The sequence below is a fragment of the Lissotriton helveticus genome, chromosome 10 (genome assembly GCF_964261635.1).
Source record: "Lissotriton helveticus chromosome 10, aLisHel1.1, whole genome shotgun sequence".
NCBI lineage: Eukaryota > Metazoa > Chordata > Amphibia > Caudata > Salamandridae > Lissotriton > Lissotriton helveticus.
The window spans coordinates 442394011-442418979 of NC_136071.1; the positions used below are offsets into that span (position 1 = coordinate 442394011).

Consider the following 24969-nt stretch of genomic DNA (forward strand, 5'->3'; position numbering starts at 1 on the left):
ACTTCAGTAGTCTCGAGGGAAATGTGGTCTCTAATTTGATGTTATTTTTTAACTATGTGACAGCCTAATCTCAGCTTCAGAATCACTTAAATGTTAGGTGGAAGTCTGAGGAAGGATGTTAGGAGGTAGTCTGAGGAAGGATGTTAGGTGGAGGTCTGAGGAAGGATGTTAGGTGGGAGTCTGAGGAAGGATGTTAGGTGGAAGTCTGAGGAAGGAGGTTCTGAGGAAGGATGTTAGGTGGAAGTCTGAGGAAGGATGTTAGGCGGAGGTCTGAGGAAGGATGTTAGGTGGGAGTCTGAGGAAGGATGTTAGGTGGAAGTCTGAGGAAGGAGGTTCTGAGGAAGGATGTTAGGTGGAAGTCTGAGAAAGGATGTTAGGTGGAAGTCTGAGGAAGGATGTTAGGTGAAAGTCTGAGGAAGGATGTTAGGTGAAAGTCTGAGGAAGGATGTTAGGTGGAAGTCTGAGGAAGGATGTTAGGTGGAAGTCTGAGGAAGGATGTTAGGTGGAAGTCTGCGGATGCTGCTGTATTTTAATTAGGAGATGTGAATATATTTGGAACATCAGGAGCTCAGCAACACTGTGATTGGGTCAAGGACTGGTGTTTTAATTGAAAGTGGCATTGATTGAGCCAGAGGGCAGGTTCACAGCATGCAGGGATAATAGTTTTGTTGACTGTGAATTTTGGCAGAGCCTCCGATTATTTAATGTGATGGTCTGATGTCTAATCGAGCAATACAGTACACACAACAGTGGAGGGAATGCATGTCATCCCAAATGCTGCGCAAAGCGAGGCCTTGGTGTAGTAAGCAGACACCACAGCAATCTGTTCACAAGTTTGAGCTCAGATTAGTGGTGGCACAATCCAACAATATAAGAGTAAACCGTCAATGACAAATCAAGGAATTACTTTACATACAGCACTCTGTTACCTATTTTGGTGCCAAGGTTGTGCTTAATCAAATGCAAAAAAAAAAAATAACAGTGAAAAGGAAAAAGGGCAGAAACGTCCAATAAGAAAACGATAAAGTCAAAACACACAAAGGAATAGCATACCAAGGCCTGATAAAAAACTCATTTCAGCACATAAACCAATCAACGATCGGGATCAAATACAGTGACTTTAAAAAAAGTCAACTTCCACAATACAAACAGCTAGATATGCGCTGATTAGCTTCCCACATTACTAACCACTGAAGAGGAAGAGGTGTTCAACTTGTTTTATTAAGAAAAGTGTCACAAAAACAGTACTAAAGGAAGTTGCAAAGGAACAATTTATTCCTTGCCTATTTTTGGCAGTCCGCTCTGAATCTTAGGTTTTAAATCTCTTAGAAAGCATCCATTGCCTGCAAGGTAAAAGAGGATCATAGCATCTTAAAACTAGAAAAGGGGCAAACTAGAAGTCGGATAAAGAATAACACAATCCTAGCCTTATGGTGCAGGAGGTTCTTAAATTCTATTATTTAACTTTGGCCAGTACAATATACCCAGTAGTGTGAATATGATATACAAAAGAAGAAGTAAGCGAGGCACATTATTCTCCCAATATTTAGGTTTAACAGTGGAATGAAGTAAGTACCAGATAATAGAGTTGCAGGTATAAGGGTTTAGGGTATAACATAGGAAGAGGGGAATCCTCCACGAAAAAAACTCAGAGTATGCGTCAGTAGAGTCTGCTAAAATGCTGAAGGACACAGGAAGGCACAAGATGCTTCAGAGTGGTTTTCATCCACTCAGACAGTCAATTCTGCTTCTGACCACTGATAAAGAGGTGTTCTTCACTTGGTTCTTATTTTCTTTGCTGGGCGCTTCTCTGTGCTATTGTGATTGCCACCTTCAACAGCCTTTGACCCCAGGGTCTCCAGAACATCAGGACACACCTTCTCAGCCACCGCCCAAGCCCAGAGGCATAATTCCACACGGTGTGGGGTCCACTTCACTCCTGCGCCTGCTGAGCAAGATCAAAAACAAAAAAATTTAGTAAACATAAAATGTAGCCACAGCTACGAATCATACTACTTTTTCTGACATTCCATGTTATTTATGATCCTCCCTTATTCTTTGCAATGCATGTTTTCCTATCATATTTTATTGAATGCTAGGGTGGCAATTTTTCAAGATGTCATGCCGCCACTGGCACACCGATCAGACCCTGGAGAGTGCTGAACCATCTAAGCCTCAATGAGCAGACACTGGGACAAAATCTGTACTGCCATTCCGTTTATTTATTTGGAGCAGTGAGGAGTATTTCTAGCATAAATTATGTACATTACGCAAAATACACAGGACAATGGATGGATTGAGTGAAGTTACACAAGACCAATGAGGTTGTTTCTGGAAAATATTACATAAGCTATTGTTAGACCTGGCACCTTGGCGTGAGTCTCCCTTCCATTTTTTGCTGATGTGCCTCAGATATTTTGATGATGTTCGCTGCTCGGGGCACTGCGCCACGGCCAATCCGTGCCGCAGTGCAAGTGCTCCCAATGTAAACTGTACCTATAATCGATTTCCATGATTGGCTCTTTGGATTTGCTGTCAGTCCCCAGCAAAGTGCACCAGGAGTGCCAGGGCTTGTAAATGCCAACACTGCTAGTGGGCCTGCAGCGCTGGTTGCGCCACCCACAGAAGCAGCCTTTGAAAATGTGTCTAGGGTCTGCCATTGCAGAACCTGCGTGCAGTCTGGTACTGTCATGCTGGCTGGGGAAGTGCACACACTTGCCAGCCTCTAAACCTTCCCTTTACTTCATGTGAGTCACCCCTATGGTAGGCCTAAGGGCAGGGTGCATTGTAAGTATAAGGTAGGGGTGTGTGTGGCATGTCCTAATAGTGAATTACAGACATTTTCGTTTGTCACTATTGTAAGGCTATCTACTCTCCATAGGCCAGAATGGGCTGTGGAATTAATACACTCCATAATCACAGCAGACTCAGGGAGCATGGTAGAAAGTCAAGTTTAGTATGCCTGAACTCAGAATAATAAAATACTTTTAGTAAAGTTTATTTTAATATCCTGTGTTTGCAAATGCTACTTTTAGAAAGTTAGCATTTGCTTGCCTAACCATTTCAGCCTGCCTCTGCCAGGATGTGTATCTGCTGTCTGGGTTGTGTGAGTGACAGGGCTGGGGATGACAGGTGGTGAATGGAGGGATTACACCAGAGTGGGTGGTGGGAGTGCCCCTTGACTCTGAATAGGGCTGCGCTCTGCCACCACAATGCTGGCTCCGCCCCCTGGGGAGCGACTGATGACTCTGCCCGACACCTAGCCCAGGAAGAGGGAAGACTGTCAACAAGGTGCTCCTGGCTGTACTTGTCATCTCAATGCCGGGTCCACCTCCTGCGGAGCGTCTGCTGTCCCTGCCCCACACACTGAAAGGAAAAGACAGAGTCTACACAACAAAGTGCTCCAGTGCTGAAAAGGACCATGCAAAGTCCCCCCTGTCCTGAAAAGACAAAATAAACTGACTATAAAGGTAGGAGCCCTGCTCCTAAGAAATCAGATCCAGTTTTACCACAACAAACCTCTGCCCAACTAGAAGGACCAAGAAGAAGCTGAAGGACTGGCCTGCAGTTTGCCTTGCTGAGGAAGGAGAGGAGAAGACCAAAAGGACTTTGCTTTGCAGTGCTCTAAACTATCTCCAAGGGCTTGTCTGAGCTTGCCCCCTGAAGTGATCCCCAGGACCAGTGGGATCTTTGTGCCTTGGCTCGTTTGCAAACTGAGCCGTGTGTTTCCACCCGCTGGAGTTGAGACTGCACCCCTTTGCCCCCTCCTAGAGCCGTGACACTCTGGAGCGGCCCGTCCTTCTACCCGTTGAGAGCCTCGCTCCACCAGAGCCGCTCTCTGCCCCTCGGGTCAGGCCGCCTGCTCCTCTGTCACCTCGCTTGTCACTGGAGTGCTTGGAGTGCTCCCTCGCCCCTCCCGCCGGAATCCTGGTCAATTGAGCGCACTCCGAAAGCCTGGATGGCCGCCCGTGTGTTGCCTCGCACCCGGCCGCCCCGCTGTGCCCTCTGACCTCTGGAAGAGGCCGCGCCGCACCGCAAAGGGGACTCGCCCCCGTACAATCTGTACCGGAGCTCCCGTGCTGCGCCCCGCCTTCTGGAGACCAACCGCCATCAAAAGACCCCAAGGTACGCTGTACCACGAAGCGCCCAGCCATCCCACGACTCGCCTGATCGACTAGTGGACGCCGCGCACTTCACAGGTACGATCCTTCACACCTGCTCAACTCGGGCTCGCAACGTTCTGATTTCCCCGTTCTCCGCTGTGCGTCTTCACCTGTTCTATTCCGTGCCTGCCTGCCCGCCCAGTACGCCGCGTACCGCGAGGCGCGCAGGTGACAGCAGGACTTGTCTGTTCTGCCCCGAACGAAGCACACAGCTGTCATGAACCTTGCCCCCGGTGTCCCGCAAACACACCCGTGAGGGTGTAGAACTATCGTGAAGTGAAATTGAATAACTTGGAAGCAACATAAGCCATTTTTGAATCCTAAAGAACGCTTGCCATTTTCCTTACATCTTGTGGCCTCATTTGAAACACGTTATAGAAGGTCTTGTGATAACTTGCCTGCATATATCTAATTTTACATAAAGTCTACGCATTTTTTATAGAAATACCGCCTCGTGTCCATTTGTGGGGGATTCAGTGGATTTATTGTGTGTGATTACAAATGCTTAACTGACAGCGCTCCTGAGATTAGCCTTAACTGCTCGCGTCACGTAACCTAAAGGGTGAGCAGGGGTTATTCTTAAGGGGTAATTCCCTTGCCCTGACTTAGAGGAGAGGGTCCCTGCTTGTCACAAGTCCAGACCTGTGCCAACCAGAGACCTCCAATTCTAACATTGGTAGTCAGCTGAAGGGATTTCAAATTTGCATTTGTAATTTATATACAGTAAATTATTGATCACCACATAGTGAGAGGAGACCTATAACGCAGCCACAGATTTCTATTTTTTTTTATTTTGTTGCGAGATCTCCCATTTTTGAAGCCATGCCTGGCTCACTCTCTGCTGGAAGGGCCCCCTCCATAATCTCTGGGATTGATGAAGTAGATTGGGAACACCGGGGACTGGAGGGCTACACAGTAGAGCAGTTGAGAGGCTACTGTCAGAAGTTCAGAGTTGCCCAAACAGGATGCAAAAAGAAAGCCCACTACATCAAGGCCCTGAAAGCCTGGAAGGAGTCAAGGGAGCCACAGAATGCCGTGGTAGTATAGCCCCCAGAAGGCAGTGTGGATTTTTGCAGAGGCCTGTCGCCAGAGGAGCTGGCAGACAGGGCAGCAAACAGGGCACATGAAGTGGAGATGGCAAAATGAAATGGGCAAATGGAAATGGAGAAACAAAGATTGGCAATGGAGGAGAAAAGGCTCCAAATGGATCATGACATGCGAGTAAAGGAGTTGGAGCGGAAAGCAAAAAGTTTGGATACATCTCCTCCTGGTGGCAGCACAACGCCGGTGCAGGTAGAGTCAAGGGTGTACGTACCTAAGGATGTACCAAAGCAATACTTTAAGGGGGATGACATAGGGCAGTGGTTTAGGGCCTATGAAGTAGCCATGTCCTCCCACCGGGTCCCTGACAGAGATTGGGGAGCGGGGTTGTGGGGGAGGTTTCCCCCATGAGGAGCGGGACACCTTGCTAGATTTTACCTCTGAAGTTACCAATTCTTATCCCCACATGAAAGAAGCCTTAATGACCAGGTTTGGGTTAACTCCTGAAATGTATAGACAGAGGTTCAGGGGTTGTACTAAGATTCCTGGGGGTACGTATGTAGAGTATGTTACCTTTTTCTGCAGAGCACTGGATGGTTGGGTGAAGGATAGCAAATTGGATGATTTTCAAGGGCTTCTTGATTTAATGGCATGGGAGCACTTCTCCAGTAATTGTTTTCCTGAGCTACGCCAGCACCTGATTGATAGCAAGCTGTCCAACCCGAGGAAGCTTGCTTAGGAGGCGGACCGCTGGCTCAGCACCAGGGTCCACAAGGGTCCGGTGGGAGACTCAGCCAAGGGTGGGCAGGGTCCCCAGCAGAAGAGTGGGGGGACAGGGGTAAACCGAAAGGGTTCCAGAAAGGCCCCCAAAGTAATCCCCAAGGGAATCAGCAGAAAGGTTCTCAGCCTCCCCCACCCCCGAAGCAGACCGGGGCCCCGACAGGTAAACCTGTTCAAAGAGGGCCCATCACCTGTTACAGGTGTGGTGACCAGGGTCACATTGCCACTGATCCTAAGTGTCGCCTATTTGGAAAACCCGCACCCACTGGTGCTCCCCTCAGGCAAATAGCAAGTGTTCATTTTGGGGAGGAAATAGCAGTCCAGGAGAGTGGGAATCCTGTTCAGATGACCCTAGTCTCTTTAGGAGACAGTGATGGTCCCAGAAAACTACATACCCTCTAACACTAAGAAATATGGGCAAGTAGTGACCGTCAATGGAAAGAAAGTAGAGGCTCTTAGAGACACAGAAGCCAGTGTGACTGCAGTGAGGCAGCATCTGGTGTCTCAAGAGCAGGTTGTACCCCATGCCTACTGTAGGGTTGTCAATGCTGACAACTCAGAGTCAATGTACGATGGCTCAAGTTCCCTTTGAGTGGGGGGGGGATCTCTGGTACTCTGCAGGTTGTTGTGAGAACGTCCATGCCTGTAGACTGTTTGCTAGGGAATGATCTGGAGAACTCCCCTTGGGAAAGGGTGGAGAAGACGGCTCACCTGCAGATGGTGAGTCTACCCGACTGGGCATGTGTGACCACCCGGTCAATGGCAGCCAGAAGGGGTGTTGAAGAGGTATTGGACCCTGAGGGAGAGGCCCAGGAACTGGCCTTAGAGGGAGGGCGCAGGGGGCGCGGGAGACCGGCCCCTGAAGTTCCCACGGCCCAGGAGGAATCAGACCTTGAGGGGGATGCCCTCGAGCCTACCGGGGAACAGATAGCCGAACTGGGGGACCTGCCTGAGCTGACCCATTGGCAGCAAGAAGGAGGCCCCTCCAGGGAGGAATTCAGCAAGGAGCAGAGAGAATGCCCCTCTCTCGTGGGAGTGCGGCAGCAGGCTGCAGACCAGGCCAATGGTAGTCAGTCCGGTACTCACTTCATTTACTGGGAGAATTACCTCCTGTATTCAGAGCCTAAAGTTGCTGAACCTGGGTCAGCCCGTGCGCTGGTGGTACCCCAGAAGTTCAGAACCTTCCTACTGGGGCTGGCTCACGACGTTCCCTTAGCAGGACATTTGGGGCAGGACAAGACCTTTGAAAGGCTTGTCACCCACTTTTATTGGCCCCAAATGCGCAAGAGCTCAGATGTTCATTGCAGAACTTGTCAGACTTGCCAGGCAAGTGGGAAGAGTGGCAGGAAGCAGAAGGCTCCCCTCCAACCCTTCCCTGTGGTCAGTACACCATTCCAGCGAGTGGGAATTGACATTTTTGGGCCTCTGGACCCCAGGACAGCCATGGGAAACAGGTTTATCCTGGTCCTGGTGGATCATGCCACCCGGTACCCTGAAGCCATCCCTCTGAGGACAGTGACGGTCCCCGTGGTGGGACGGGCACTGATGGGAATTTTCTCCCGAGTAGGATTCCCTCTAGAGGTGGTGTCTGACAGGGGCATCAATTTCATATCAAGTATATGAAATCCCTTTGGCAAGAGTGTGGTGTAACCTACAAATTCACCACACCTTACCACCCCCAAGGAAATGGGTTGGTTGAGAGATTCAACCGAACTCTGAAGGGCATGATCATGGGTCTGGAAGAACCTACGAGGCGTAAGTGGGACGTTTTCTTGCCATGCCTTCTCTTTGCATACCGTGAGGTGCCACAGAAGTCTCTAGGGTTCAGCCCCTTTGAACTTCTGTATGGTTACCCAGTGAGAGGACCTCTGAGTTTGGTTAAGGAAGGCTGGGAGCAATCTCCCAGGAAACCTCCCCAGAATGTATACAGTTACATGCTGGCCTTCAGAAACCAGACCAGGCGATTCAGGCAACTTGCTGAGGCAAATCTGGAAGCCAGCCAGGAAGAGATGAAGCGGTGGTATGACCAGAATGCCACTCTGGTAGAGCTTCAACCTGGACGAAAGGTGTGGGTCTTGGCCCCAGTGGAGCCTTGTGCACTTCAGTATAAGTGGACAGGTCCATTTCAGGTTGTGGAGCGCAAGAGTCCTGTCACCTACTTGGTGGACATGCTGGCTCCCAGGAACCCTTTGAGGGTCCTACATGTTAACCGCCTTAAGCCCCACTTAGAGAGGTCCGCAGTGGGCATGCTCTTGGCAACTGATGATGGGATGGAGGAGGAGACTGAGCCTCTTCCTGACCTCTTGGTAGCCTCTGAGAAAGATGGGTCAGTGGATGGAGTTAACCTCTCACCCACCCTGACTCCTGAACAACAGAATGACTGCCGCCAGTTGCTGGGGCAGTTTCCTGATCTGTTCTCCCTGGTTCCTGGTGTCACAGATTTGTGTGTCCATGATGTGGACACAGGAGACAGCTTGCCTGTAAAGCACAAGACTTACAGAGTAACTGACAGGGTCAGAGCCTGCATCAAAGAGGAGGTCGCAAAGATGCTTGCTCTTGGAGTGGTTGAGTCATCCAGCAGTCCTTGGGCCAGCCCAGTGGTCTTGGTCCCAAAGGCTGCAGCGCCGGGAGCCACACCTGAACTCCGGTTCTGTGTGGACTACAGAGGACTCAATTCAGTCACCAAGACTGAAGCGCACCCCATCCCCCGAGCTCATGAGCTCATTGATTGGTTAGGGGCTGCCCGGTACCTTTGATTTAACGTCTTGGTACTGGCAGATCGCCCTGACTGATGGGGCCAAAGAGAGTTCAGCATTCTCCACACCAGATGGGCATTTCCAGTTCCGGGTTATGCCATTTTGGATGAAGAATGCCCCTGCCACCTTCCAGAGATTGGTCAACCAGGTGTTGGCGGGACTGGCTGAGTTTAGCGCCGCCTACCTGGATGACATCGCAGTGTTCAGCAGCACTTGGGAAGAACACCTGCGACACCTCTGGGAAGTGTTGATGGCACTGCGCAAGGCAGGCCTCACGATCAAGGCAAGCAAGTGTCAGATCGGGCAGGGTTCAGTGGTGTACTTGGGACCAACTGGGGAGTGGCAAGGTGGCACCTCTGCAACCCAAGATTGAGACCATCCTGGCTTGGGAACCCCCCAAAACCCAAACTGCTGTGAGAGCCTTCTTGGGTCTCACAGGATACTACAGGAGGTTCGTCAAGGGGTATGGCAGCATTGCTGCGCCCTTGACAGAGCTGACTTCTAAGAAGCAGCCCAAGAAAGTGATCTGGACTGACACCTGTCAGAAAGCTTTTGACACTCTGAAGACTGCCATGTGGACGGCACCCGTGCTCCTGGCCCCTGATTTCTCCAAGGAATTTCTAGTGCAAACAGACGCTTCAGAGCATGGTGTAGGGGCTGTTCTCTCACAGATGACTGAGGAGGGCTGGGACCAACCTATAGCCTTCATCAGTAGGAGTTTACTTCCCCGGGGACAGAGGTGGAGTGCAATTGAGCGAGAAGCTTTTGCTGTGGTCTGGGCATTGAAGAAGATAAAACCCTACTTGTTTGGGTCTCACTTCCGGGTTCAGACAGACCACAGGCCCCTCAGATGGTTGATGCAAATGAGGGGTGAGAACTCAAAACTGTGTAGGTGGTCCATTTCCCTACAGGGTATGGACTTCACGGTGGAACATCGCCCTGGCACAGATCACGCCAATGCTGACGGTCTGTCCAGGTTTTACGGCCTTCGTGATGAGGAACTCCCTGGGGTAGGGTAGTTCTCCCCACATTTCAGCTGGAGGGGACACGTGTTAGACCTGGCACCTTGGCGTGAGTCTCCCTTCCACTTTTTGCTGATGTGCCTCAGATGTTTTGATGATGTTCGCTGCTCGGGGCTCTGCGCCACGGCCAATCCGTGCCGCAGTGCAAGTGCTCCAAATGTAAACTGTACCTATAATTGATTTCCATGATTGGCGCATTGGATTTGCTGTCAGTCCCCAGTAAAGTGCACCAGGAGTGCCAGGGCTTGTAAATGCCAACACTGATAGTGGGCCTGCAGCGCTGGTTGCGCCACCCACAGAAGCAGCCTTTGAAAATGTGTCTAGAGTCTGCCATTGCAGAACCTGCGTGCAGTTTGGTACTGTCAGGCTGGCTGGGCAAGTGCACACACTTTCCAGCCTCTAAACCTTCCATTTACTTCATGTGAGTCACCCCTATGGTAGGCCTAAGGGCAGGGTGCATTGTAAGCATAAGGCAGGACATGCCCTGGTGTGTGTGGCATGTCCTAATAGTGAATTAACCGCATGCGCGCTAGCGGTTTTCCCGCTGCGCGCTGCGTTTTTTCAAAAGCCGCGTTACATGACGAGCTCAGCTCGTCATGAGCGTACGAGCGCGTAACTCATGACGAGCTGAGCTCGTCATGAGCGCGGAAGGGGTTAAAGCAATTTTCGTTTTTCACTATTGTAAGGCTACCTACTCTCCATAGGCCAGAATGGGCTGCTGGAATTATTACACTCTATATTCCCAGCAGACTCGGGGAGCATGGTAGAAAGTCAAGTTTAGTATGCCTGAACTCAGAATAATAAAATACTTCTTTTAGTAAAGTTTATTTTAATATCCTGTGTTTGCAAATGCTACTTTTAGAAAGTTAGCATTTGCTTGCCTAACCATTTCAGCCCGCCTCTGCCAGGATGTGTATCTGCTGTCTGGGTTGTGTGAGTGACAGGGCTGGGGATGACAGGTGGTGAATGGAGGGATTACACCAGAGTGGGTGGTGGGAGTGCCCCTTGACTCTGAATAGGGCTGTGCTCTGCCACCACAATGCTGGCTCCGCCCCCTGGGGAGCGACTGATGACTCTGTCCGACACCTAGCCCAGGAAGAGGGAAGACTGTCAACAAGGGGCTCCTGGCTGTACTGGTCATCTCAATGCCGGCTCCACCTCCTGCGGAGCGTCTGCTGTCCCTGCCCCACACACTGAAAGGAAAAGACAGAGTCTACACAACAAAGTGCTCCAGTGCTGAAAAGGACTATGCAAAGTCCCCCCTGTCCTGAAAAGACAAAATAAACTGACTATAAAGGTAGGAGCCCTGCTCCTAAGAAATCAGATCCAGTTTTACCGCAACAAACATCTGCCCAACTAGAAGGACCAAGAAGAAGCTGAAGGACTGGCCTGCAGTTTGCCTTGCTGAGAAAGGAGAAGACCAAAATGACTTTGCTTTGCTGTGCTCTAAACTATCTCCAAGGGCTCGTCTGAGCTTGCCCCCTGAAGTGAACCCCAGGACCAGTGGGTTCTTTGTGCCTTGGCTCGTCTGCAAACTGAGCCGTGTGTTTCCTCCCGCCGGAGTTGAGACTGCACCTCTTCGCCCCCTCCTAGAGCCGTGACACTCGGGAGCGGCCCGCCCTTCAACCCGTTGAGAGCCTCGCTCCGCCAGATCCGCTCTCTGCCCCTCAGGTCAGGCCGCCAGCTCCTCGGTCACCTCGCTCGTCACTGGAGTGCTTGGAGTGCTCCCTCGCCCCTCCCGCCGGAATCCTGGTCAATCGAGCGCACTCCAAAAACCTGGACGGCAGCCCGTTCGTTGCCTCGCACCCGTCCGCACCGCTGTGCCCTCTGGAAGAGGCTGCGCCGCACCGCAAAGAGGACTCGCCCCCGTATAATCCGTACCGGAGCTCCCGTGCCGCGCCCCGCCTGCTGGAGACCAACCGCCATCAAAGGACCCCAAGGTACGCTGTACCACGAAGCGCCCAGCCATCCCACGACTCGCCTGATCGACGAGTGGACGCCGCGCACTTCACAGGTACGATCCTTCACGACCTGCTCAACTCGGGCTCGGGGCCCGCAACGTTCTGATTTCCCCGTTCTCCGCTGTGCGTCTTCACCTGTTCTATTCCGTGCCTGCCTGCCCGCCCAGTACGCCGCGTACCGCGAGGCGCGCAGGTGACAGCAGGACTTGTCTGTCCTGCCCTGAACGAAGCACATAGCTGTCACGAACCTTGCCCCCGGTGTCCCGCAAACACACCCGTGAGGGTGTAGAACTATCGTGAAGTGAAACTGAATAACTTGGAAGCAACAAAAGCCATTTTTGAATCCGAAAGAACGCTTGCCATTTTCCTTACATCTTGTGGCCTCATTTGAAACACGTTAGAGAAGGTCTTGTGATAACTTGCCTGCATATATCTAATTTTACATAAAGTCTACGTATTTGTTATAGAAATACCGCCTGGTGTCCATTTGTGGGGGATTCAGTGGAATTATTGTGTGTGATTACAAATGCTTAACTGACAGCGCTCCTGAGATTAGCCTTGACTGCTCGCGCCACGCAACCTAAAGGGTGAGCAGGGGTTATTCTTATGGGATAATTCCCTTGCCCTGACTTAGAGAGGGTCCCTGCTTGTCACAAGTCCAGATCTGTGCCAACCAGAGACCCCCAATTCTAACAGCTATTGACAAAACGGAAAACATCAATGGCAAACAGACTACTTAATACTGTACTTAAAAAAGGAATCTACAAAATATCAGCTTAGACGGCAGCTGCCTCTTAGCATGTGGTATACATTAAAATAAGAATAGGTCATTCACTGTAAGGCCCCTCCTTGACAAAGGTTAACCATTATGGCTTCAAAGTTTCAAGGGATGAAAGTTTAGTTGTTTTTTTTGTCAAAGATAGTTTTATTGATTTTTTAACAAGTAATCTGAAACAATACCCGCAGTACTTCCCTTGCAGGGGAGAAGCATTCTGTGGCATAACAACAGATGATTGACATGATATATTATCCAGCTTAGAGTCAACCCCTGTTACAGAGAGTGGCTTAACTGGAAAGGTACAGCTTCTGATACTAACGGGGCTTGAAGTTCAGAATGTTAAGTAAAGAGTGCTAACAGTAGCTCTAGATGCGATTCATCTTCTTTCTGCCAGATTCATTTTTCTAAGCCACAGTGGATATACTGTCATAACATAACCCTCCCCCCTCAAGAGTGAACTTAATGAAAACTAAAAAAAAAAAAAAAAAAAAAAAACCCATCCCTTGTTCCCACCCCCGTCCCCTACCGTAGTTGCGGCAACATGCAGGCAGTTGTATTAACCTACGATTTTAAAGTCTACTCAAAATTGAAAAAGAAGAAGGGCCCTAATGGTGGAAGGGCAGACGGCTGATGGGAGGCCTTGAGTGAGAAAGGAGACCAGGGGACCCCACTTGAACTCAAAGTTCTTATAGTTATCTCTGAAAATGTCGGACATGCGTTCCAGGCTGAGTAATTTCCATAGGCCGGAGTGCCAGAGGGAGATGGCCGGCACTTCTCTCCTTTCCCAGGCGGTTGCTAAAGTAATCTTAGCTGCTCCAATACAAAGCCACAGGAAGTTTAGTTTTCTTCTGAAATCCAGCACTCCTAGGCTTGCCCTCATGGTCAGTGGGTGAGGATTCCAGTGAATGGGCCCAAGAAGGTGGCAGGAAAGACTCATGATGTCCACAATAAGACAGAAGAAGAAGGAAAGGCAGCTCACCACAGGGCATGTAATGCCAAAGGCCCACAGGGTGTGAAGTGAGGTAGGATGTTTAATGGTGTCAAATGTAGCAAATCTTTATAGAAGAATGGTTAAGTGGTAGGTGGCTGTGGCAGGCACAGGCTATGAAGTTAGCTGTGTAGGTGAGGGTTGTTTCAGCAAACTGGATGCTACTGAGCAGATTGTTGGAAGTGGAACCCGGTCAGGTGGTTGAAGACAATATGTTCAAGTATTTTAGTGAAGGACGGGAGCAGAGACGTAGGCAACACCTGTATGTTTTTTAATTAAGGGTAGCACCACTGTAGTTTTAAATCATGTGGGAAAGTTACCAGATAGGAGGGCGTTGTTGCACAGGACAGACTGTCAGAGCAAGATGCTTATGGTTTGAGGACTGAAAGAAGCACACAGAAAGTTTAGAAGATTTGTTTATTAGCATAAGCTCCAAGGGGGTGTAGAGGGAAAATTTGGCAAGAGCAGAAGAGGGTAGTAGGCGGAATAGCAGGGCAATAAACGAAGGGTAGAGGAGAGATTAATAGGGATGCCAGGGTTTGTCTGACATTTTCAAGACAATTTGGTGGCAAAGTTTGATGTGGGGAGAGAAGAAGCAGAAATTGTTGTTGTAGAAAAGGGTAGCACTTTTTAATTGTGCCAGTAGTTGTAAGCCTGGATAAAGAGGTGATGAAGGTTTAGGAAGCAGACATATTTAACATTCTTAAGTGCAGTAAATATCGTGTCTAAGACTTGTTTGTATGTACACAGGTTTTCAGAAGGCTTTTGTGCCAGTTATAAACTGTGCAAATAAGTGTTTTGGAGCAACAAATGTGCAGTGCAGTTAGTGGTTAGGATCACGATGCTTTTGGAGAGAATGTGTACATACAATAGTGATAGTCAAAAGCTTGTGGGAGGACCGGTTTGAATTTTGTGAATGATATATTCTGTTGTAGGGGAGTGGATCTGTGTAATTTGGTCTAGGAATTTAGTCTAGAAAAGCAGGGAGAGGTGGTGGGCTAATTTAATTTAGACAAGTGGGGTAGAAATGAAGGGGGAGTGTGGCACATCGATTGATAGGTCAACAATGGCATGCTTATAGGGAGAAGGATCAATATGAGGTAGAGGGTGTGACAAAGTGTTAGGAAACATTATTTAGTATAATGGCTTCCCCAGATTATGCATGGTTACAGTGACAGTTTTAAGTAGGGAGTCATCAGCGAAGTAATGAGCATAGGCTGAGCTGTAGTTGAAATGTGGATGTCCAGGTTAAAGTTTCCTTCGATGATGAGATGAGTATTGGGTGCTATTGATTAGAAAACTCTGTCCTGGTTTTTAAAGAAAGTGCCTATGACACCTGGGGGACTCGAAAGGGTTAGGATGGGGACCTTAACAGTGGTAAAGAGAGGTGTTAACTGGAATTTCTGCATACCCACAGGCATGCACTGGCAGGCCTGATACATGTTTGACAGGCTATTCTGGAGGGTGGCACAATCAGTACCTGCCTTGGTTATGTGGTGTACCTTTTCACAGGGCCCTCATAGGTACAGCAACTAAAGCAATCAGGTACACCCCACTTCCTAGCATGTGCAGGAAGGGCGCACACTTTCACACTGCATTACAGTGGGAAAGCGCCCAGAGTCCTAAGGCCATGAAAAGAGAGTCAGCAAAAAACAGGAGGGAAAAAAAAAGAAACCAGAAAAACGTTTAAGGGAAATCCCATAAGAAGTGCCATTTTCAACACTGCCCATTTGCTTTGCTACTCCCTTCCAAGGCAAAAGTCCTACCAGAAGGAATTATGCTCACTGCCACACAAGAACCCTTTGTGGACACATGGCTAAATTCCAGCAGAGCTGGACAACCCTGTCTCTCTCTCTCTACCCCGACACTTCAGAAAGAGCGCATTCCCAATCAAACACCTGGGGCACTGCCAATCACCACAAAAACAAAAGAGGGAGTGAAGAGGTAGTGTACAAAAGGAGCACTGGAGGTGGATACGTCCTCCTCTAGAAATGCTGCAAACACACAGAAATCTACCCTTAGATAGTATTCAGAATAATGTACTCACAGGTCACATTTGTCTCCTACTATGGTTGGAAGCACACGGTGTTTATTTAAATACCCCTCACACACCAAAAAGGCCCTTGGTGTCATGCTTCATCATGGGGATCTTCCCGCTGCGGGACGGGGCGTGCTACGACCTACGACTACGTGGGAGCACCGATGGGTATCGCCTCCCCGCGGTGTTCAACGGAGCCACGGGGAGGCGATACCGAAGCGAGGCAGTGTCCTTGATGTAAGTGTGACTATAGGCACCATTCCCAACCCGTTCCAAGGCTCATGGGGCATTGTCTCCACAAACAAAACTAACATACAGAATAACTAGTGGGTATTGTATCTTGTGCATGGTTATTTGCATTTTAAAGTAGTTACAATACCTGTACATATATCACCTTTTTTATATTCACTCACGTAGTCCTACTCAAATCGACATTGTTTCGATAGAACAGTGAGAACAGAAGGGATCTCTTTGTCCTGATGGAGAAGCCTGTGAGCTACAGGAGGGGTCGCTCATTAAAGCAGTATACCTCCGACCCACTCTTTTAACAGTACCAGCTCTAAGGAATATTAAAGTTTATAGCTCATAGGAGCCAGGTATTTCTTAACTCACTTCTCTCACTCACCCCTGACCCTTCCACTCACTTCTCCTATACTCCTCATTGTTCTGAAAATCTGTGCCCCCAAGTAGTGGTAGGTCGTAGCACGCCCCGTCCCGCAGCGGGAGGGAAAACCCCCATGATGAAGCATGACACTAAGGGCCCTTTTGGTGTGTGAGGGGAATTTAAATAAACACTGTGTGCTTCCAACCATAGTAGAAGACACGTGACTTTTGAGTACATTATTCTGAATACTATCTTAGGGTGGATCTCTGTGTTTTTGCAACACTGTCAATCACCTCAGTTTCAGTCCACATACATTGCAGATGCACTTTCTGTCACTGAGAAGCAGTGACAACACTCCGTATAAGGGTTGCAACCATTCCGCACTTCCATAGTTAGCCAAAAACATAAAATATGAGGATATATTACTTTCATATTTCCCTATACTAATTCACCACTAATCCTTTATGGGTTCCGGAGTAGCGTGCTACTCGCCAAAAAGGCAATTCAATACCTCGTCAGGGGTAGTGAGCACTATAAAAATGCAATTACAATACAATACAATAAATATCCCTACAGTAAGATAAAAAAGACCGTCCCGTTTCTAGACTTATTCTTTCATCCTCATGTCTGTCTTTGTTCAACTCTCCAAGCTATTGAAATCCCCCTAAGGAGCCTCTTTCAGAGTCTTTAGGGGTGCCCGGAGGATGCGGAGCATAGCTCCATCAGGTGAGATTTTAGGCATAGCAGGTATGAATGTCAAATCTGTGCTGCACAGGTATGGCCAGAAATATCCATCTGGAGATAACTGTAACTGACTGTGTTGAACAACGATTCTACCTGCACACTGTTCAGCTATGCCTCCTTCAGGAAATACACCACTGGACCATGCTCATGTTTTGCCACTTACCTTTGTTCAGTTTACGACAACAGCTGTTAATCTTGTCCAGGTATAGCAGGTAGTGTTTTAGGGTATACTGAATCGGAGTCAGTCCAGGAATGGACTGAAGTGCCTCATCTGCCATGAATGCTGTCGTTTCTGGAGAGCCTGCAGCCAGCACCGCTGCAAAGTAAAGCACACTATCTTAAGAGGGAGAAATCTACAGAATAAATTTCAGTCTTACAGATGGTCATTCTTCCCACGGATATCTAAGTCCACAAGGTGCTCACCATGTTCATCTAGTGCTTACTATACATGTTGGTAGCAGAATCTGCCATCTGGATGTTCAAAATGCCCATTAGATACTCATGATGCTCAGAGGATGCTCACCCTGCACATTACTGGCAAGAATATATTCTTTTATTCAGAATCACTCACCACAGGGAAGTGTCATGAAAATTGACTAAAAACATTTGTTCAAGGTTATTTATTTCAAACTGTTAGATTACTGTGTTGAATTTGTTTATAATTAAAGTTATTTATTGCTAGCCGTGTCAGCCTTATAGTTGTCTTCCCCAAACGTTTTACCTTACTCCTCCATTTTTGCTGATCTGGTTTCTGTTGGCCTCAGGACTCTGTGCAGTTTACCACTGATAAAATTAGTTTACTCCCACCAGGCACATTTAATTTACTTATAAGTCCTTAGAAAAGTGGTAATGCCTTTACCAAGGGCCTGTAAATCAAATGCTATTAGTGGGCCTGCAGCACTAATTGTGCCACCCAGTTCAGTAGCCAGTCAAACATGTCTCAGGCCTGCCATTGCAGCCTTTGTGTGCAGTTTTAACATGCCATTTCGACATGGCAAAATACATTTTTGCCATACCTAGACCTTCCTTTTTAATACATATTAGTCACCCCTAGGGTAGGCCTTAAATAGCCCATAGGGCGGGTGAAGTGTATTCAAAAAGTTGAACACGTACTTCTAAGCCATGCCTGCCGCCACTGCATGGGGTTTGAGAATATTGGGCCTGATGTATGAAAAATCCATTTGCAAAACTTAGTTGCAAATTGTGCACCCACGTTTTGAAAATGGAAATGAATTGTGTGAAGCAAATCATGTATAAGTAGGCCGGGTCACGAAATTTCCAAAATGTCTGAATCAATATTCCTGATGTAGGGGACTCCTTCCCATTGCAAATGGATTAACACCTCTGTTGAGGTGTTGGCAGAATAACATTGATACATATACTAACAAATTACTGTTTGGGAGGGACGCACTAAACAAGCCCTACCAAATAGCAATTCATTGTGGGTTTCTAACGAGTTACTGAATTGGAAAATGGATTTAGTACATAACAAAAAGCGATATGCGGTCACAAACTCTGTGATTTTGAAAACCTCAGGCTTTGCGCCCACCAAATGGCTTTGTACATCAGGCCGAAAGAGTATTATATTAAAAAGTTTTTAATTCAGAGTTATGGTGCTGATGCAAACGTAAAAAGGACTGAATTTGCCAGCAATTTTAGGCAACACACACCATAACTAATGTCGTCAGCCAATCATAAAACACCAATTTGCCAATGGCTAGTGCTCTTAATTTGAGCCGGTGGTTGCTGTTGGGGTTCTTTGAGGGAGGGGGGGGGGGGGGGGTGAACTTTTCCCACTGCATTGTATGGTTATCAGGTGCAGGAGAAAGAAAACAAACAAAGGGGAAAGACGGGGGAAGCGAAAGACGGCAAACCATCACAAAGGGAGACAGTAGGAACCTACAAGAGCGAGATAAAGTAGTGGTAGTGGTAAAAATTGATAGTAGAATAAACACTACCAGCCGTGGTATTCGGCACGCTGACGTTTAGTTGCACTGGCCACCGGCTTCTTAGCAGAGCTTAGGGCACCGGCACACTTTGTTTCACAAATTAAGCACTGCCAATGGCACAAAAAAGGTAGGCAAGCAGGAGTTGAACATGATGAGAAATGTTAGTTCTGACATAATCTGTGTGTGCTGCATACCAGAACAGGAGAATGTCAGTAGTTTTGCACGTTTAAGCCAGACCCATAACTTAGTTTTTAACTGTTGTTTCATAGAACATTTATATATGTATTCGCACTTGCCCCAGACTTAAGTAATCAATTAGTACTCATTGAGGGCGGCACACCTATTTTTCCTTATTTAGGAAGTATACCGTTTGTATGATTTAGGCAGCTCACAAATTGTGTCTCCAAAACAGGCAGAGTACTTCTAGGTGCTGCACTGACCTGGCCTTATATAGGAAGAGTCTTTATTTATACCAAAGTTCAACAATGCACTCCTTTGTACCCGACTTCTAAGCCCCGTGCAAAGTTATAAATTGCCCCAAAATACTCTCTTGTTCTCCGGCTCTTGTTTCTCTCCCTCTTCTACTCTTACATGTAGCACTCTATATTTAATGCACCCTAGTGATTCCTCACTGCTCCCTTACAGAACCTTCGACTCATTCGTGCTTGGCTCATTGTGGCTTTACGCCTTTTCTCCTAATGGACGATTGATTACCTGATGCTGTTGCCGGCCCGATGGCCTTCAGCTGGCTGAGCTCGGTGATGGCCGCTCCCACATCGGGAAGAAGCTGAAAGGCCCTCCTGGTGCATGCCTCCACGGTTTCACTGGGGTTAGAGGTCACCATTTGTTGCAGGCGTGGACGAAACTTCCCCCGCTGTAGGAACGAGAGCAGACCAGGCACAGTGTGTACATCCAACAAAGAGCTAGCTCCACGATAGAAGTAGTTACTCACTAGCAGGTCTGGGTTCGGCCTTTCTCAAAACAAACTACGCACATCCCAGCCACTGAAAGGTGGTCGTATACATACTGAGGTTGGGAGGATGCCCTAGCTATACTGAGCAGCCTCCGACATGGGAATGTTCCTCTAGCACGGCATTTCCTTTCAAATTTAATAAATCCGAGAAATGATTTGTTGTTTACCAGAAAGATGTATTGATTTAATGTGGTGAACGACTTCTGTTTTATCAGCCAGCCCCACAACGTGGCATGCACACACCCAGCATTCCATCCTGGCATATCCCCAAACGCACCCATGTGTCTGAATCATTAATTCCTTAACATTAATAAACATCCTACTCCCCCCTACTTGCCTCCTACTGCTTGCTAGAAACTACTGACTCATAGGAACTAAAAAGAATGTGTGCATCTGAACAGGGCAAGAACAAAATTTTGAGCACGAACAAAGCAAAAATGTTACCCATTGTCTTTAGCATACCAAAAGCCATTCGTTTAGCCCTTTGTTACTCTCTTTTACACTAATCTGCATCCCAGCTTACACATTATTCCTACAGATCTATTAAAACAAGATACTTAATGAAGGTCTCTCACCAGACCAAACAATCTATGATCCCAACTGTAGTCATGTTTTGCTTGTTAACTGCCTAAAAAAGTGGAGTGTGTTGGCCTGGAACATGTACATTCTCACGGGAATCTGCAAAATCCACTCAAGCATTGTATTGTCATCGAACTGTTGAATAGAGCCCAACAACAGGTCCCAGGAAATTAGAAAAGCTACCTTTTTTGAGTAATCTAATTGAAATTGAGATCAAACAGAAACTTCAGATGTATGTGAAATCATACAGTTTGCTTCGTGGCTAGCAGATGTTGTAGTGAGTAGCGTTGCAGTGGGTAGAGCCTCCCCAGCCTGACTTTCTTCTTCCTCTGCACTCAACCTAAGAAGATATGCCGTGAGTGGTGCCCATATGTCTTTCAGCTGTGAGGTGAGGGGTAGGAGCTCAGCATAGTCGTGTAACCTCTCTTGCCATGTGGACAGGGAGTGAATCCAACATTTAAACTTGGGGGCGCGGCCTCTGCCCCAGCGGCATGCAATTAAGCGCTTAGCAAGCAGTAGACTCATGGCTAGAATTTTTTTGTGTACGGTGACTACAGATTGCGTTAGTCCCAACAGTGCCATGAGTGGACAGGGGGTGATTGTCACACCGAGCATGATAGTGAGTCCCTCAAATACCTGATCCCAGTACCTAGCAATTTGGGGGCAAAACCACGCTAAATGCATGAAATCGGCTCCAGCGGCGCCGCATCGAAGACAGCAGTCAGTGTCTCTTAAGCGAAACTTGTGTAATTTGGCAGGTGTGTGATAGAGCCTGTGAAGAAATTTATAATGGAGTAGCCGCAGTCTGCTGTTGCCAGTAATTGCCTGTGTTTGAGTGCAGCTGGTTTCCCACTGTTCGTCAGTGAGGGGTGAGTCCAAGTCTCCATCCCATTCCAATCTAGCTCTAGCAGGGGCGACACTGGGCGCATTCAGCGTGTGTTTGTAAAGCATGGATATGACATGTCGGGGGGCTTCAGGTTGTACCAATGCATGTAGTGGAGCAAGTGTATCAGGTTCAGCGGGGAAAGAGGGAGTTAAGGCTCGTACATTTTGCCTCAGTCTGGTAAATAGAAAGGTATCCATAGTAGAAGGTAGTAGAAGGTGCCACTTCCCCGAAAAACTGTTCCGCCGTGCGGAATGTGCCCTGTACATAAAGGTCTCCCCAGCAGCTTATTTTAAATTTACGGAGCATTACTTGACATATTACTTCACATGTGACTTGTAGCCTAGGGTCATTAAGCAAGGTTAGGTTGGGCGAGTAGGCAAATGGGTTACCCAGTACCGTGAGAAGACGGTCCCATGCCTGTACAGTGCAGTCCACAGTGGAAGGGTCACGGCTCCTCTGACTGACATGGGTATGAATATATCCAGTGGGGACAACAGGGCTCATATAGCCTTCCTCTACGGCCAGGTGAGCCATATATGGTGGAGGGGGATACCAGTAAACCGCGAAATGAGCCTGCGCGCAATCGTAATACCTCTCAAAATTGGGTACTTCAAATCCACCCAGATGGAAAGGGAGCATAAGAGTGTCGAGGCTGAGTCTAGCTTGTTTCCCTCCCCATATGAGACGCGAAAGCTGGGAATTGAGCGTGCGGAAAAAGACGGCGCCAGGGTTGTATGGGATGTTAACAAATAGGTATAGCAGCTTGGGTAATATGTTCATTTTAATCAGCGAAATGCGGCCCGCCATGGAGAGAGGAAGGTGTAGCCATTTCGAGAAGTTGTCTGTAATCTTGTCCATTGTGGTGCCATAGTTGGCACGCTTCATTGCTTCCTTGTCCCTGAGTATATGAACCCCCAGATATTTCACCTCCTCCTGCTCCCACAGCAATGGGTAGTCGAGTTGGAAAATTTGCGTAGTATCTGTGAGTGGGAAGATAGCAGATTTAGACCAATTAATCTGGATTCCAGTAACATCTCCAAATTTAGTAATTTCGCGAAGTATCGGGTTTAGATTCACGCAGGGTTTTTCAATGTACAAGGTAATATCATCGGCATAGAGTGACACCAGGAGAGGCCGGGAGCTATAAATAAGGGAGCGGTGGTTGTGTTTTTGCCTAAGTATTGCAGCCAGGGGCTCAATTGCCAAGGCAAAGAGGATGGGGGATAGTGGGCAGCCCTGTCGGGTCCCTCGCTGGACATGAAACGGAGCGGCTCTGGACCCATTGAGGAGTACAGTAGCAGTGGGCTGATGATAGAGTAGTTTCACCCAGTCTAGGAAACTGAACGGAAACCCCATATATTGTAGTGTACCAAGCAAGTAGTCCCATTCAAGGGAATCAAATGCCTTGGTGGCATCAAGAAAGACCGCAACGGCATTACATTTGGGGTTGAGATCTTGGATCACGGCGTGAAGTGTGCGGAGATTATGGGAAGTAGCCCGATTGGGCACAAACCCAGCTTGGTCAGGAAGAACTAGGCGTTCCATGAGGAGATTGAGTCTCGTGGCTAACACCTTGGCTAGTATTTTAGTGTCATTGTTTATGAGGGAGAGGGGTCGGTAGGAATCGCAGTGTGAAGGGGACTTACCGGGTTTAAGTAGAGAAGTAATAAGCGCCTTCCTCATGGTGCAGGGCAGGCTGCCCTCCTCCAGGGCGGCGTAGTATACCTGTTTCAGGATGGGGGCCAATATGGGGGCATAGAGTTTATAAAAATTGATAGGGAGGCCATCGGAGCCTGGGGCTTTGCCAGAGCGCATACTCATAATGGCGTCCGTTATCTCCTCGAGTTCCAATGGAGCATGTAAAAACTTCTGTTGTCCCTCACCTAGCCACGCCAGCGCGACGTCTTCAAAGTATGTGGGGAGGTCAATAGGTTCCCCTCTGTGTGATGTGTACAGTGTATGGTAGTGGTTTCGGAAAGCGCGGAGGACATCAGGGAGGTTCCTGTGTATGTCCCCACTGTCATCCTGTATTTCTGTGACGTAAGTCATAAATCTGGGGGGTTTAACAGCATTCGCCAGAGCCCTCCCCGGTCTGTCTCCCTCTCCGTATATACGTGCCATGTGTGGGCGCCCTAAAAACTTTCCCTCCTTGTCTGCCACTTGTGTGTATTCAGAAATTTTGCTACGCAAACGTAGGAGAGTGTCGGGGTCAACTGGGTTGCGAGTTCTTTCTAGCTCCTTAATCTCGATTTCTAGTTTATGCAGTTCAGTGCGCAGAGATTTTAGCACTCCGCCACCCTTCGCGATGCACCATCCCCTGACGGTAACCTTAAAGGCTTCCCAGACAGTGGTCATACTATCTACAGAGGAGATGTTGCGTTCGAAAAAGTCACAAATATCTTGTTCGAGTTCGGCCTTAAAGGCCGCATCTCGAAGGTGAGCAGGATTGAGACGCCACGACAGATAGGGGGAAACATTCAGGGGTATTTGGAGCTCTACAAGGACTGGAGAGTGGTCCGAGAAGGTGCAAGCGAGATGCACCGCTCGGGCCAGCCAGGGAGCTAACCCAGCAGAGATAAACACATAGTCGAGTCTTGCCCAGGTAGAGTGTAGGGAAGAGTAATGTGTGCCTTCTCGTAAGGTATGGTGGAGGTGTCGCCACGCATCTATTAGGTTGTTATCCGCCGCAACCTCGTACAGGGCGCGCTGCATGTTAGTGTAATGTGCGGGGAGCAGGCGGGAAAGATCGGCAGAGGGCTGCATAGCAGTGTTAAAATCCCCGCCCAGAATAACGTGTGTGATGCCTAATGTGTGTATCTTGCTCCATAACACCATCAGGGTGGATGGCTGGTCTACATTGGGGCCATAGAAGTTGGCTAACAATACATTGTGCGAGCGTAGACGACCCCATACTAGACAGAATCTGCCCTCATTATCAGTGTCGCAGCCTGCGGGTATAAAGGCCACTCCCTTTTTAATCAAAATCGTGACCCCCCTAGCGTAGTTAGAATACTGTGAGAAGGTGCGACTAGAGGCCCATCTAGTCGCGAAAGTAGGGGCTTGGCGGGGGGAGAGGTGCGTTTCCTGCAAAAGGGCAACATTTACGCCCTGTCTATCATAGTATCCTAGTATCTGTCTACGCTTTCTAGGGTCGTTCAGGCCTCTTATATTCCAGGATATTAACCTAATACTCTGTGCTTGATCAGTGCGGGTCATGGTGGCTGGGAAAGGGGTATGGTAGAGAACGGCGGTGCAGGTAACGAGTAAGTGTACACAAGTGGAACAACTGCAGTATTAGCAATACATAGCATGTGCAATTGATGATATAGTGGTACACCGGACTTAGGACAAATATGCCCCCCCTCCCTCCTCTCCCACACTGGCTACCCCAACTCGCCAGGAAAAAAACATCCCTCCCCCCATAAACCATCCACTGAGAAGCTGCTCCCAGCAGTAACAGTCCCAACAAAGGAAAGTCATTAAGTCTCAACGGGGAATGCCCTTAGAAGGAGGGCCGCTAGGGGCTCCTGCCCATAATACTCCATCTCCCTATTTCACCCATCCACCACCACCTGGGTCTCAGGGGCGGAAACAACGGGGTGGAGAGGAGCAGTCCGGGGACAATAGAAATTCATTGGTCTACAATAGTGTAATACATCACCAATCAGCAGGATGTCGCCATGGTGCCGGGAGGAGGAATCACACCG

The 24969-nt window shown here is 48.3% G+C and overlaps 1 protein-coding gene across 4 annotated transcripts in view; it reads right to left on the reverse strand.

Moving 5' to 3' along the window:
• Positions 1-1202: 1202 nt before the first annotated feature.
• Positions 1203-24969, reverse strand: part of LOC144784264 (uncharacterized) — a 115453-nt gene continuing 91686 nt past the window's right edge. For 3 of the 4 annotated variants that reach the window (XM_078662933.1, XM_078662931.1, XM_078662934.1), the window contains exons 4-6: positions 19539-19698; positions 17039-17191; positions 1203-1948 (exon numbers count right to left, since the gene is read on the reverse strand). In XM_078662933.1, the coding sequence (XP_078519059.1) occupies positions 1776-1948; positions 17039-17191; positions 19539-19698 (486 nt within the window). In that variant the 3' untranslated portion in view covers positions 1203-1775. The remainder of the gene's footprint in view (positions 1949-17038; positions 17192-19538; positions 19699-24969) is intronic. The other variant, XM_078662932.1, reaches the window with a different exon arrangement.